Source organism: Bidens hawaiensis, unplaced genomic scaffold (assembly GCF_021521415.1).
Source record: "Bidens hawaiensis isolate Kalapana, Puna unplaced genomic scaffold, B.hawaiensis_p1.1 tig00012287_1, whole genome shotgun sequence".
Taxonomy (NCBI): Eukaryota; Viridiplantae; Streptophyta; class Magnoliopsida; order Asterales; family Asteraceae; genus Bidens; species Bidens hawaiensis.
In genome coordinates, this window is record NW_027492001.1 from 508844 (window position 1) to 524892 (window position 16049).

Genomic DNA, 16049 nt, shown 5'->3' on the forward strand with positions numbered 1-16049 from the left:
GTGGTTGTTTTCAAACCATAGATCTTTAATGATGGCTTTGGTCCAAAGTTAAGTAAGAATATACTCTTGACACAAATGGTGTTTAACCAACGAATATGGCAATTAATTCGAAGTCTGATTCGACGTTTGATATTGATTATAATTTGAATATTTATTCGAATTTTAATATTAATTCGGTTATGAATTATGTTTACTATATGTATCATTCTTTGTTCAGGATGATGAATTTGTGTGCGGATAGACTCGGATGCTATAATATGTAAAACTTGGTGCGATACCAACTTGAAGGACCCGAATGGTTAATGCGAAAAGTATAAGGGTGGTACGGAAGATCTCAATGGTGGTTTGGTGGATATCAAAAGTTCACGGACCAAGTTAAAATAACTTGGTGTCATAGTTATCTTTTAATTAGTATTAAATAAATTAGAAGTCTAGTATGATTATGTTTCCTAGTTTGAGTAGAATTATAATTGTGGGTGTTATATAAACCCATTAATAGGTTTATTTTTAGTGTGGTAGAAAGGATTTTGTTCTTTTCCTATTATTGAAAAGAGTCGCATAAACGTTTTATGCAATATCGTGTTTGGTGTTCTTGATTCGCTTGTCTAAGGTTTAACAAGTGGTATCAGAGCCTAATGATCCAGGCTCGTGTTTTCGACCGGCGGAGGCTACTTGAAGATTGATCGGGAGCCATCTCTGTTAGTTGAGTCGGTGCGGTTTGTTTGGTTCATCAAACGAAACAAGAAAAAAGAAGAAAAAAAAACCAACCTCTCTTTTCTTTTTTGTGGGGTTTTTGTGTTCGTTGCAACCAGGAGGTGAAGTAATTTATTATTGTTAATATACTGTATTTGTTAGTATACTATATTGTTTTGTTTTTGGTGAATTTAATCCACTATCGTGAGCTATACCATAGCTATCATCAATTGCTCCTCAAAAGTCAATATTGCAACTTCGATAATTCCTTTTCCGTGTGAAATATCCACAAGCTGCCAGCCTAAATCTGGTTTTGCATACCATAGTTCGATCAACCAGAAGTCGATAACAGTTTGAGGTTTTGTTTATTTAGGCAAAATAATGGCAGAATTACAAGTTGTTGGAGGAATCAAGAAGCTGAACCAGAGCAACTATAAACAATGGTCGACATGTATCAAATCGTATCTTCAAGGTCAAGATCTTTGGCAGGTAACGAACGGTACCGAGACGAGACAACCTGCGAACGATATTAACGGTAGTATCGGGAAGTGGCAGGTGAAAACGGGCCAGGCAATGTTTATCATCAAGACAACGGTGGATGATGATGTTCTTGATCACATTCAAGATCTTGAATACCCAAAGCAAGCGTGGGATATGCTGGAGACCTTATTCACGAAGAAGAATGATGCTCGATTGCAACTAGTCGAAGGTGAGTTGATGACGATTTTCCAAGGAGATCTTCCGATCGCACAATATTTTCACAAAGTTAAGAATTTATGTCGCGAGATTGGAGAGCTAGATCCACAGTCTCGGGTTAGCGATGCTCGTATGAAGCGGATACTCATCCACGGCTTAAGTCCGGAGTATCGTAGCTTTGTTACCGCTATTCAAGGGTGGGCGACCCAACCGAGTATAACTGAATTTGAAAATATTCTTGCTGGTCAAGAAGCCTTAGCAAAACAGTTAGCCGGTGTGTCGGTTAAAACCGAGAGCGAAGCCTTGTATGTCGGAAGGAAGGAGAAGCATTGGTTTAATAAAAATAAGAACCATTATGGTGAGAAAGACAAGAGTAAGTACTAGGAGAACGAGAAATGTGAACGACCGAAGAAGAAAGAATGGAACAGAAAGAGTCGAGTTGAAAACTCTAAAGAAGATTCATCGGATGAAGAGAACCGAGACAAGGAATCAAGGTACCAACCAAAGCAGTTTCCTTTTAGGTGCCGTAACTGTGGACAAAAAGGGCATATGACAAAATACTGTCGAGAACCTAAGGAGGAAGGTAATGCAGTGTCGTTAAATAAGAAGAACCATGGGATGTAGAGGCTAATATGGCCAAGGTTCAGAAAAATTACGCAGTTGACACCGAATTCAAACCGAACTTGGTAGATGAATGGTTTGAAGTAGGCTCTTGCTGGTGGACAAGTCAGGAAGTAGTGCCAGAGTCGAATCAGATGAAGGCAACCTTGGAATCATCTATTGTTATTTTGAATTTAGATGATAAGGAAATTATGGTTAAAGAAGAAAGAATGGTTGATCAAGACGTAACCGTGACAGTAACCGAACAAGAAAAGAAAGAAACTGTGTTGGATGAAGTGCACGAGGAGGTAGTTCCGTCTCATGTTACGGGTGGTCATGATGAAATAGAAAACATTGAAGATCAACAAAAAAACAAAGTTGATGTTGGAGTTTTCATGAGGTTCATGCATAGTTCGGACAATCCGAATGAACAATCGAATGAAGGAGTTAATTTCGAGAGGGAGCATGCATCAAGTGAAGATGGAAGAATTACTTTGAGTACTATGATGGTTGGTCATGAAGTTATGAAAGCAAAAGTTACTTCCTGTCTGAAACTGGGTGATGCAGTTCAAAACAGTGGTAATCTCGAAACTAGCTCAGTTGTCAATAGGAAAAAGAACCCTAATGGTAGAGTGAAAAAGTCAAATCCAAGAATCAAGTTCAAAGAGGTGAGAGCGTTACAAGGTGTGAAGGATCTCGGAGGAACAATGGTAGTTGGTATTGAGAGGGAGTGTAAAACTTGGTGCAATACCAACTTTAAGGACCCGAATGGTTAATGCTAAAAGTATAAGGGTGGTACGGAAGATCTTAAGGGGTGGTTTGGTGGAGATCAAAAGTTCACGGATCAAGTTAAAATAACTTGGTGTCATAGTTATGATCTTTTAGGACCTAGCTAATACGGTGAGACATAGTTTTACTTTTAAGTGAAAAAAGGGTATCAATTTGTTTAAATCTTAAATATATATAAACGAAACTTTAAAATCTTTCTGATTGTTTCTCACATCCTCTCAAGTTAGCAAATTGTTTTATTTGTAAATGAAGGTTTCTCATGTATCTTACCCGAATTCATGGGTACAGGTCTCGCTAAACCCAGAAAGCATTAAACAGTTTATAACATCTCATTAAATTAAAAAGTAATCTAACCAAATATTTTATAGGAAAATCCTATAAAATAAGGATATACTAAAAATTAATATTCTATTTTTTAAAAAGATATTATTAATAATTAAGAAACAATTTAATAGTAAAAATAATAATCGGGTCATGGGTCTCACAAAACCCTGATAACTTTTAAATCGTGTTATAGCATTTCATTTATTTGTGAAACATTTTCATCATCAAACCCTAAGTATATTATTTTTCCTCACAATAAATAAAATTAAAATTCAAAAAAATAAATAAATATTATAAATAAATAATGCAAAACAACCCCCATAATACCAACCATGGGGAGCTAGTGTGTGTATATATATATTGTTTGATCTTACGTTGTTGCATTATTAAATGTTACTAAACTAACACATGACAATATTTCAAATACGAGTTTTAAGTTTTTTTTACACATACTTTTCCATTTTGTACTTTACTTTATCTATTTGATGGGTGTAATTTGTGATTTTTTTTTTTACTTTATGCGTTTCCTTACTTAACAATCATTAAGCAAAGAATCAAGAAATTTAACACCGTAGTGAAAACGATTTGTTAAATCAAACTAGAAAAGTGATATGTTTTATGACTACTTATGAGTCACGTAGCTAGCTAGTAATAATTGGTTCGTAACAAAAACATTACACACCACAAGGTAACCAAAAGAGGAAACTGAAATGGACATATGGTCTATGCATGGTGCATTAAATTTGTGAACATATCATTTCTTCAATTATTGTGAATCACCCTAACAGATAGTGAAAAACTGATAATTTTTTTTTAACACCCAAGAATCATTTAATTTATCATTAAAATCAAAACGATTACAATAAAGTGGCAAGTAAACGGGCAACAAGCTGCGCCGCAACCCCCTTTTAAATAGCAAAACCAATTCTACTAAAAACAAAGCGTTGGGTCGTAGGAAACGACAAAGTACCATGAACGACACGCTGAACCCTGTTTAGAAAATTCACGGCCTTCGGGGCCAGAAACCCAAATGTATCAAAAGCAAAAGGGAGAAACACGTGTTGATTTTCTAAACAGGCTTTCTCGTGTTTGGCAACTTTGCCCGATTCGGCCAAACAACAGCTTTGCGACCCCCATACATGAGCGAAGCAAAAGAAGCTCGCATTGAGGGTCTCGAAACCTTGGAAGATAACTCATCAATTCCACAGCACTAAATGCCCTTTTCACAGCCAAACTACTGATAAACCCCGCATCCCGACTTACAGCGCCACCAAGGAGTTTCACACCAAGTACTGGCCTTCCAATCCCGCAAGGGAACAACCCCTCCAGCACCTTTTCCCCATTGCACGTTGGCCAAAATAATTATGTTTTCTTAACGTTTAATTCAAGACCCAACCGAGGGCCCTCGGCCCTAATAATATCTAATGCATTAGCCACCTCTTTAGTGTCCCCGATAATCATACCATCATCCAAGTACCAAGCATGGAAAAGAAGCTTGCAACGATCTCTGATTCAGTGAACAAGTGGATGCAAAACTAAGGCAAAAAGAAGAGGCCCAAGAGGGTCCCCCTGCTGAACCCTAGTGGTAGACCTAATGTAAGCATCCCCCACATATAACCTAGCCGATTGCCTATATAAAAAATCTACCCATAAGGAAATAGAAGGACATCGACTACATACCTCATGTAGAAGGAATGTCCTATCGACTAAGTTGAAGGCATTAGAGAAATCAACGGTAAGCATAGCCAATGACCCATCCAAGTGAAACTGATTTAAAAACCTATTCGCACTATGAAGCACGGCCTCTGCCCCACTAGGGACTCCCACCCCAAATTGAAAGTCACAGAGGTATTTAGCAATCTCCTTCCCAACACCCCTCATAGCCACCTTAGAGACCAATCTCCTCCAAATGGCCCCTACAGCAATGGGTCTAATCCCATTGTCCGGTTTAAGCAATGGCGTAAGGGGGGCAGACGCAACAAACTCTGCTAACACACTAGGGCACCTTCCCCCCAAAAATAAATTAAGAACCACAGAAATAGCCTTGAGCAGACTATCCGCAATAGGAGACCCCTCTCCACACAGCGCATCTAAAATGTGTTGGGCTCTCAATCCGTCCCGCCCACACGAAGTCCCTTTAGGGAAAGATTTAATGCAATCGAGTACACAATCAACATCCACAACAAGGGGGGATTGGAAAGCAAGGAAACAGGCATACTCGGAGAGGGTAGGATGGGATGCTTAGACACCAACGCGTCCAAAGTATCCTTACCGAAAGGGGCAACCCCTGAAGAGCATAAAACTTTAACCGCGGCAGTGAAATGCCCATCCGCAACTTTCTGTAAACATTGTTTAACGTTAGCGCACAACCCGGAACTGCCAGACTCAGGGACAAACGTATCACTCCCCGAAGCACCCCCATAATGAGTCACACTTCCCTCTATTAATCATAACTAAGATTTAGGACTCCGTGCTTCGCGAAAGAACTGTTAAATCTACTATGTTGTTGATGGGGTGCATCTTTATTTACATTTTTCATAAGTATTTTAGTGTGGAATTATCAAAAAATTTAACCAATGAAGTAAGAAATACCAAAGGTATGGACCAAGGACTCTCATGTCTCAAGTCTCAACCCTTTTGTTTGATTGGTGTGTAAAGTTGTTTTCTATGCATTTAAGATTTTGTGTCATATGTTTTGCAAAAGTACACTATATTGTCATATTGTGATGTTTATAACCAACTTCCAAATCAGCTAACTAGTTTTCTAACTTGTCAAATTACACCCCTAAACTCTTTAAGTTGTAAGAAAACAACTAAAAGTTTATATCTCCCCACAAACCAACTATTAGGTTATTACCAAACTAACCCCTTAACTTTAACTTGCCATGTAACTGTCACAAACGTACCTTTGACTATTGGTGACTGTATTAAAACAATGTTGCTCCTCTATTGACCACCGTTGACTATGATCACATGCGACATTTATTGAGTATCAAACGGGTAGATTTCGAGTATTTTAAAAGAGGATAAAGAGGTTCTACATTAATACCAAAGTTCAAAATTAAACCATTTTTTCAAATTATATTCCACTGTCACTTGTCACATTATAAACCACAAAGAATTAAATTAGTGTGGAAAATTGCCTTAATCTTTGTGATGCAGTGGCGGATACAGTGTTGGGTCAGGGAAGCGTATTTCCTCAAGTTTGTATTTTCTTTAACAAACCTCTAATATATTAGGTTCAAATACCCCAAGTGTCCCATCCATATTCTTTCTAGTACCCCAATCTCAACTATCTGGCCCAACTTGTAGCATAAGTTAAATTTTGCTTTTACAAAATAATAGTTAAACCTAGATTATTTAATTGTCTAACTACTTCATTAATTAGTTATTAATATCATTGTAAAATATGAGATATTAAGAATATCATTTTCCTTTTTATGGTTCTACAATATTTAACTTTGTAATTTTTTTATTGATATAAACTTTGAGTTATGATAACTATGGAAATGTTTTCGTCAATTGTAATATATATTTTGTTTATTATGTTTTGATGAAATTTGTTGATTTCATTTCTATCTGTGGTTTATTTAATGTATTTTTTTACCCGACCCATTTTGTTTGACTCGTTTTAGTTTGACCCATTATGACTTGACCTGTTCTAGGTTGACTATTTTTTATACCCACTAACTACAATTTATGGATCCGCTACTATTGTGATGTTGAGGAGCCATGGTTATTACCTTAAAATTTTATAATTTTTATCATGTTTTTGTTTGTGTGGATGATAATAGATAGATGTGATCTATGGTGTTAGGGCGAATTTTTTATCCCACGTCGTCACTCTACAAAGTTTTCAAAGTAACCTTATACATAATTCTTATTATAAAATGGGAGGACTACATATTTTAGTACAAAACAATAGATAACGTCAAATTTTGTAACCTAAAATCATTTTACATAAATATATCAAAAAAGACATGATGGCGTTTGAAAAATTACTTTTCTATGATATGTGAGCGATAGCCCTTTAGTGATAACTCGGTAAATTTTGTCAGTAATCTTTCAGAACACGAGCATATCACTGATAGATTAACGGATTATCACCATCACAATTTTGAGTGTTTGTTACATTAAAACTCTTTCGCTTGTGACTCAATATTCCATTTCTTTTTCGTTAGTGATTCAAGATTCAATTTTTACTTTAAGGATCAAGTGAATGATCAAACACATTAAACTTGAAACACATATTACAAGCAACCTAAAAACTGGTTCCACGTGGATGTTATGGTTGTCTTTCTTAGAGGATGTTGTTGATGAGTTATCAAGAAACACCGTAATGAAAATACCACCTAAATTAAAGAAAACAACAGGTGTGGAAATGATAATCGTTAAACCAAAACTAGGAAAGTGATAGGCGTTATGAGTCGCGTAGCTAGCTAGTAATAATTGGTTCGAAGCAAAAACCCATTGCATACCACAAGGTAACCAAATTAAGAGGAAACTGAAATGGAAAAATGGTCTATGGTGCATTAAATTTGTGAGTATATCATTTCCTCAAACTTTGTGAATCACCCTTTAAACAAAGTTACACTTTCCTCTATTATCCTAATTTCTTCTCATTGATTTAACTAAAATTTATGAGTATGGGTCTTACCAAAACCAGATATCTCTTAAACGGGTTATAACATCTCATTAAATTAAAAATTAATCTTACCAATTATTTGATATGAAAATCCTATAAAATAGGGATATACTAAAATTTAATATCTAATTTTAAAAGAAAAATATATTATTTATAATTAATAAACAGTTTTATAGTAAAAAACATAAGCGGGTCATGGTTCACCAAATCCAGACAGCTTTTAAACGGGTTATAATGTATCATTTATTTATGAAATTATTTCATCATTAAACCCTAAGTATATTATTAACTTTCTTACAATAAAGAAAATTAAAATCTAAAAAATAAATATTAAAAAACAAAAAATGTAAAACAACCTCCGTAATTACGGGGGATAAAATCTGGTAAGTACATAAATATCAATACACACAACACCTTTTAAATAATTAAAAGAATTTATAAAATTGATCTCTTAATAGACATAAAAGGTGGGAAAAAAATCAACTATGATGTATCATAATAATTAATAATAATAATAATAATAATAATAATAATAAAAAGGTTGTAAGTGCGTTTTTTTAATAATAAACGTGCCTATTTTTTACATTTTGTTCTTTCATTTGGTGGGTTGGAGAAGGACAGAAGGTATAGTAGAGCCGTAGAGGTGGTATTAGTAATTTAATAATCATAATACATAATAAATGTCATTACTTGTAATACGTTGTGTATTAATTTAATCGATTTCGTGTTATTTTATCTTCTTTTTTTAGCTCTTCTGTATTCGAAAAGGTTTGATTATATTTTGAACCTAAGTTTTTACTAAACTTTAGAATATCTAACCAACCCGATGTGTTCAATTTAGTTTTTATTTTTAAACCTTACATTAATTTCGGTTCTGTCAACTAAAAGTTATATCAAAACCGGCCTAACACCATGACTCCATGAGCACTGTAGTAACTAGCTAGTGATCACAACATTTTGCATATATCAATATATTTTAAAAACAAATAATTTTAGTTTGCATGAATAACCACCTAAGCATAAGAACTTTTACACTTAACTTTTTTCAAAAACCTTGATTAGTATAATTTGCAAATAACTGAAAATACAAACATGGCAATAATAGTAATGATAGTTTAATGGTACATATATGTAAATTACAAAAATACTTTAAAAACTGAAAAATACAAACACAAATTAACAGAAAATAAATACAAAAAGTATCGATACTATACCTGCTATATTATAAAATGTATGTGAAGGGTATTTTAAGAATTTTTTTAGTTTAAGAACTTTATAAGTATTGATGCGTGTAGTATATAATACATGAAACATTCCATTTAAGTAATTAAAACAATCTTAAAGGGTGGTAAAATGGTCTTTCGAACATCTATACTACATTAGACGCCTGCTTTAAGACCCCTTACAATTGAAGACTGCACTGAAGACGCAATTGAAGAGGCGAATCCATTGAAGATGGCATTGAGCATTACCGACAATTCATTGTTGTTCAATTTGGTTTTTGATATATGTATGATTATTAGGTTGCCTAGTTCAGGTTATCGGGTTTTTGTTGTTTGAAAGTCAAGTGAAACGGACCCTAATAACATTCGTGTTAACCGTGTTTCGGGTATCAAGTTATGAGGTTAAAAGGGTCGGGTCTTGTATGTGTTTGATATATGTACACTTGGCCCACTTAGAGAAAGGCCCGGCAAATTAAATAGAGAATGGTTGGCCCATTTACAACTGAAGTTCAAAGCCTCGTAAATGTTGATGATATATATGCAGAGGCGTTAAAAAAACCGGTTTGGGACCGGTTTTAGGCAAATCGAACCAAACTGCTTTCACCCAAACTGGTTCCTAAATCGACTCAAACCGCCATTTTCAGGACCGGTTCCCCTTACCCTTAAGATCTACCAAACCAGTTTTAAAACCGAACCGGTTTGAGAAAAACCGGTTTATAAACCAGACCGAACCGACGTGACCAAGCCAATCTTGCTTCTAAACCGGTTTGAGTCAAATCGTACTCAAACCAGTTTTGACCAGCCGTTGACCAAACTGGTTCGGTTTGGGTTTAAAACCGGTTTTGTACCTCTATATATATGTGTGTGGCAATTGTTTCTAATCTTGAAATAATTTATATATATATATATAATATATATATATATATATTATATATATATATATATGCTAGTCTATATACCCGTGTGACACACGGGTTAAATTATTAAAACTTTAAACCATTTGACTAAAAAATTTAGTTTGATACTAATCTATATTAAAACTTTTGCCATAACAAAACAATACTCTTTAGCAATGTGCACCAATACAAAAATCTTGCAGTGATCAAAATGAAAGAAGAGCAAAAGTTTTGGCCCGAAATAGGTCAAAATAATTATTGATTAATAGTTATAAAAATACAAACTATTGATAAATACTATACGCCATTTTACTAATTAAAAGGAATTAAAAATTAAAAATGTACAAACATATATGGGTTTAAACTTTAAATACAGTTCTTAAAACTTTTCCAATCTAAAAAATTCAACCATACCAAACTGATATAACTAAAAGAGGGTCAATCTAACGAATTTAAGCAATTAACACTAAGAAAACTTGGAAAGTTTAATAAATTATTTAAAACTGATATAAATAGCTAATGATCTATGATTGCCCAGTTGCCCTTCACTATAAAAAGGATTATCAAATATAATAGAAGAATCACAAAAAATAATAATCTGAAAATGTTCACCCAAAAAATGCCACCCCTATTAGAATTGATAGTCCTTGTTTGGAAAATAATTGTCTATGTTTATATTGAAAAAATTGAGTTGGAAACTGGAACATGCCAAACTGAAAAAGGTTGAAACATGCATCAATAATCGATGGTCTCTTTTTGAAGAAACACTAAGTGACCCGGGGCAGATTACGGATAATCTGGGGGTTAAGTAATGTCTCCCACGAGGATGAGGTCCAGCAGAGAAGATTGTTCTTCAGGTGACCTGCAAAACAGACACCGTAAGCTCGTCACTGAGAAGGGGGGGTTCCTCCTTGTGACCACCCTCCGGCGTGAGAATCAGACTAGATTGCTCTGAATATAAGTGTATATTAAGAGATTGCTAGATAAGAATGAGATATTAGATGATGTCCTTACCATTCCAAGGTGTTGGAGTATTTATAGCCGAAGGAAGGTTTCCTAGAAGGTACAGCCGGCTGAATAGTATTCCTGTTCTACCAACAGTGGACTACGCACAGGCCATGCTGGTTGGTGGATAGACTACGGCCGACAGTAACAAGGTCGGCTGTATACTGTTCCTTTACTGTCGGCTATGCACTGTTCCACCAACTGTAGGCTGCGCACGTCCCATAGTAAGGGTTGGTGAGTTTGCAGCGGCTAATAGTGACAAACAGTACTAGAGGGTGCTCCTCCTCGTATTGTTGTCGGTGAGCTGTCACCCTGTGATTGGTTCATGGCTGTTCTGGTCAGATCGTCTGTTCTGCCCATACCTTAGTAGGTATAGTACAAAAGATCTTCCAGAAGCATATGGACTGGCTCATTTAGGCGGGATTATTCCCGCCTTACTCATTCCTTCATGTGACTACTGAAGTAGCTAGTGCCTTGTGCGTGTAGCTTTGCTGTCAGTGCTGGTAGCCTTCCCTGATGGCTTGTATCCGCAACTGCGGGAACAAGCGGGGTACTTCACCATTGGGAGGCTTTCCCTGCGGGTACAGCTGGCGTACTGCGCGTAAGTTTTCTCTGAGCATGGTGGGTCCTGCGGGAGCAGTTGGTCGTTGCGCAGACGTCCCTGTTCAAGGTGAGTCTTGCGGGTCCAACTGGGCTCTGCTGGGACTTACCTCTTCAAGTCCCCCCAGTCCAATGTTCTTCTCATGAATTAATAATAAGTGAGGTGAACTTTTGGACTAGCAAGGGGTTTTGAAAAGGGTTTTTAGTTTTAAGGTTTTCCGTGGGGATTCTTCCCACGGTTTTCCTGATGTCACGCAGAAATTCCCGACTTTCCTGCTTGATCTTTGGGTATGAAGCGGGTAGGTTTTAACCTCCTCGCAAGTCAGGAGCGTTGAGTTCCACTTGTGGATTCTCCATGGGGTTTTGGTAGTTTTCAACATAGTGATCAATTATCCTAAAACCACCAATTCCATCTTGGAGTTTCAAACAATATAGTTCTCGACGTTCCCGTCATGCGGGGATGTTATTCCCGTTTCCGCAAGCATGGCCCAGAAGATCCTTCTTGGTTTGAATTCCCTGCAGAGTGCTAAGTATGTGAAGAGTTTTGCCTTGACACTGTACCCGCACTCGTCTTACAGTTACTTTACTTCCAAGGTATTCCGGGCGTCAATTCCCTGCAGGTGCTAAGTATGTGTAGGGTTTTGCCTCACACTATACTCGCACCCGTCTTATAGTTGCTTGGTTGCCGTGGTATTCATGGCTTCAATTCCCTGCAGGCGCTAAGTATGTGAAGGGTTTTGCCTTAACACTGTACCCGCACCTGTCTTACAGTTACTTGGTTGCCAAGGTAAGGGGTATTTTCCCGCCTACTTTTGAATCTTTTTTGAATTTTTTGAAATTCGAAGAGTTGGTGAAAGGATAAGAACAGTCCAAACCTCTGAAACGTCGTGCGACGGTTTCTTCTGACTGTGTCAGGACGTGCAGGAAGTTATGGTGACGTGACAGTACATGGTCATTCCAGACGCTTTTTTCAGGCGCGTGGGCGCGATTTTTCGGGCGCGTGGCCGCGAAATTAATGGTACGCGTCCTTTCAACAGCTGTTGCCAGCTTGCTTTTTGCCACGTGTCATAGTTTCATTGCACCTTCGATTTCTCTCTCTTCCGCATTAATTTCATCGCATTAATTGCGATTAGTATATAAAGGGGGAGAGGGTTCTTTGTAATCCACACTTTCACTTTTCTCTTCATCTTCAAAGCGATTTCCGGCGAATACTCAAACTTTTCAGTCGAGCATTCTCTCGAAATCGTTTTCTTCTTTCATCTGCAAGATGTCTTCTCACGATCTCGAAGCTACAGCCCAGGAGGCTGGGGTGTTCACCGATGACAAGAGTACTGCTGGCGAGTGCCAGTGTGCTCTGCCTGTCGATCTATACCAGTACGTCGTCAGGAAGTTCATGCTCGAGTCTCTCGAGCCTGAGTTTCCTGAACCCCATCAAACGGTGTATGATGCCCCCAGAGGCAAGATCGGGGTATATGCTGCATTCTTTATTTATGGGAACCTTAGGTTCCCATTGACAAAGTTTGTGTACCGTGTCCTGGAGAGGCACGGTGTGCACCTGACCGAGGTGCACCCGATGGCGATCGCGAAGATTCGCCACTTCGAGTGGGTGTGCCGGATTCTGGGCATTGAGCCCTTCGTTGACCGCCTGATGACCTTCTACTCTTGGAGGTGCATCCAAGAGTGGTATCCGCTGATAACCCGAATCAAGGGTTTGAAGATTTGCGCAACCGAGCGCAGTCTTCGTTCGTGGAAGAGGGAGTTCTTCTACCTCTCTGCTCGCGCCATCCCCCTTGCCATGAAATTTAAGAATGGGCAAGCTCTCCCAAGCCTTCACGTCTCCAACTACCAGGAGGCGGAATGGTTCTCGAAGATATCCCGGGTCCAATCTCCGGTTTACCGGTTTGCGGAGTCCGGGATGGTGATGCTCGGGATGAGCCGGGTGTGGAAGGATGCGGATGCGCGAAAGATCCCGATCGTCCTCGAATACGGTTCGAACTCTGTTCCCTACGGTATGCTCTGTTTCTTTTTGTTGATTTAGAATCTCTTCTAACTTTTTTCCTGTTTATTTCAGAGGGGAACGACTTGCAGTCGCTCCTGTATCCGCGGGAGGCTGACGGTCCCGCTCGGATGGGTACTCGTGCTCTAGATGAGAACGAGTTGCCCATCCTAGAACAAACGGCGGATCGGTTCGTGGAGGTCTACCCGCTAGGCCACGAGATCCTGAGCGCCAGGCGGCCAGGTAAGGCGCTATTCAACCCTCGACCCCTCAATGTTGAAATCTCTGCTGGAATTCCTCTAATCTTATGTTCTGATGAGGAATCCGCAGATGGTCCTCCGTTGGTGCGGAAGAAGAAGGCCGCCGGCGGGAAGGGGAAGGAGAAGGTGGCCTCCACTGCCGATCCGGTACCTCGGTCTGACTCAGAGGCCGAGAGCGAGGAGGTGGCGGGGAACCCCGGTGGTGAGAAGACCACTGCTCCGGAGGCTGTGACGACTGTCACCTCCGGAGAGCCCCGGATGACGACGGTGAGCGGCGCAAAGAGGCCGGCTCCATCGGGTTCATCCCCGCCTGTCCGCACTTTCAGGCTCAAGAAAACCCGTAAGTACAAACTTTATTTTTGACTTCATAGTTTTCCATCTTTAATACTTTTCTTTGTGCAGGCGTGGATGTTGACGCATTACAGGGTGGAGCAGGGAAGACTACCCCTCCGCCCATGACGGTAGGCTTGGTCAGCCTTCCTGAGGCGACGACCCAGGCGGCTGCGCCTGCTTCCGCTGGTTCAGTTGCTCAATCCATTGAGCCAACTGTTCCAGCTGTGATGACATCACCGCCGGCTGTCAGTGCCATTTTTACCACATCTTTCACTGAGCCGGCGGTTACTTTTGCTGCGGATTCCGCAGCGGCGACCGCGCCGGCCGCGGCGGCCTTTACCATGCCTCCTCCGTCATCGGCAACGACGGCCGATCCTTCAGGTATGCATGGGGCTTCTCGCCAACCTCTGCCTCATTCCCATCTACCTGACCTTTTGGACGGATTTCCCTTGGGTTCAGGTGATGGGTTTGGCGGCTATCGGCATGTTATTGACCCTACAGGTGCGTAGGGTTCTTTTGGCCTATTTGTTTTTTTTTTTTTTATCATCTTTTCCTAACTGCTTTTTGTTTTTTGCAGTGTCGGATTCCAATGAAGTGTATGTTCCACGATGGAACATCCGCCGAGGAACAACCCTTCGCACACCTGTGGAGTGCGTGGAGTGGGCTCGTCACGCAGCTCCCAGTGGTGCGTTGGGGGAAGCCATGGCTAGCTACCAGGAGGGTAGGCTAACCAATGAGCTTCGGGTTCTCCTGGCCCGGATGCAGCCGCGCGTCGAGCTGCTTTGTCGTGAAAACGTACTTTAACCGAGTGTTGTTTTCCTTTTTTCGCATGTCCTCCATACAATCTCTAAACTAAAAGATACTAAGCCGTAAGCAGTAAATATTCTTTTATGCTTATCATGTAACCCGTTACAAACAAAAGTATCCTACCCTCTCTCTTTAGTAAGCCAATGCCAAAATTGTCCTCTTTAACCCGTTATTGTACAAGACAACAATCACCTGAATCCATATGTAGCTCGAAACAAATTTGACAAGAAATCAATATTACCTGAAACTTTCAATAATACCTAAAATGTCCAAAGATAAATCAGTTTTGACCAAAATCATCTTAATATACAAATCTACCCCGCTGACAAATTGTCCCGAAACAACCAGTAACAGAAGCTTGAAAACAAATTTTGTAACCAATGAATTTGTAATGACAAATAAGTTTATAAAAAATTTGATAAATGATATAGGTATCTGATTACTTTGATAACCAAACAGTTGCATTCAGAAAAAGTAAATGTAAATATACCTAGCACCCATTAGAGATGCTTGAAGCAGACTTGGTAACAGTGTAACAGATTTGGCCATATCTTCAATTTAAAGAAAAAAAGGTGACTACTTAATGATTTTGCTCAGTAGTCACCAAACACCATCACTCGACACCAGTTTGAGGTTGAAGTTTTTAATATGGTTTTGAATATACAAATTGAAGAACATGAAAATAGATTTAGTAAGGTCTCAACTACTTCGTTAAAAATATGTCTAGTTTAAATCCTTGCCATTCATTTTCTATGTTTGATATATCTAAGATAGTGTTATTTTATGAGATGCTTCAAAATGATTTTAGTAATGAAGAAAAATAGTGTATTTCGGGTGATGATCTTACGACATTTTATCACACTGTAAAGGAAGATGCTAAATTTGCAAAAATGGGTGTAATGTGTGACCTTGCTCGTGTAATGGTGGAAACGGGAAAGCACACAACTTTTCCTTTGGTTTATCGAATATTGAAGATAGCGTTTTATCGGTTGCAACCGCAACCGTTGAAAGATGTTTTTCTAAAATGAAGCCTATCAAGACGGATTTGTGAAACCGAATGGGTGATTAGTATTTGAACAATGCTTTAATCTGTGCGGTCGAAAAAGAAACATTTGATAAAGTAAAAAAAAAAAAGATGTAATGTCTCGATTTCAAGCTTTCAAAAACCGAATATAAGAAATT

At 38.7% G+C, this 16049-nt stretch overlaps 1 protein-coding gene across 1 annotated transcript; it reads left to right on the top strand.

Annotated features, from left to right (window-relative positions):
* The first annotated feature begins 1074 nt into the window (after nucleotides 1–1074).
* On the top strand, nucleotides 1075–1773 carry LOC143540669 (uncharacterized). Its single transcript, XM_077033664.1, has one exon. The coding sequence runs from the start codon at nucleotides 1075–1077 to the stop codon at nucleotides 1771–1773; it is 699 nt and encodes a 232-aa protein (XP_076889779.1).
* Nucleotides 1774–16049: the final 14276 nt, after the last annotated feature.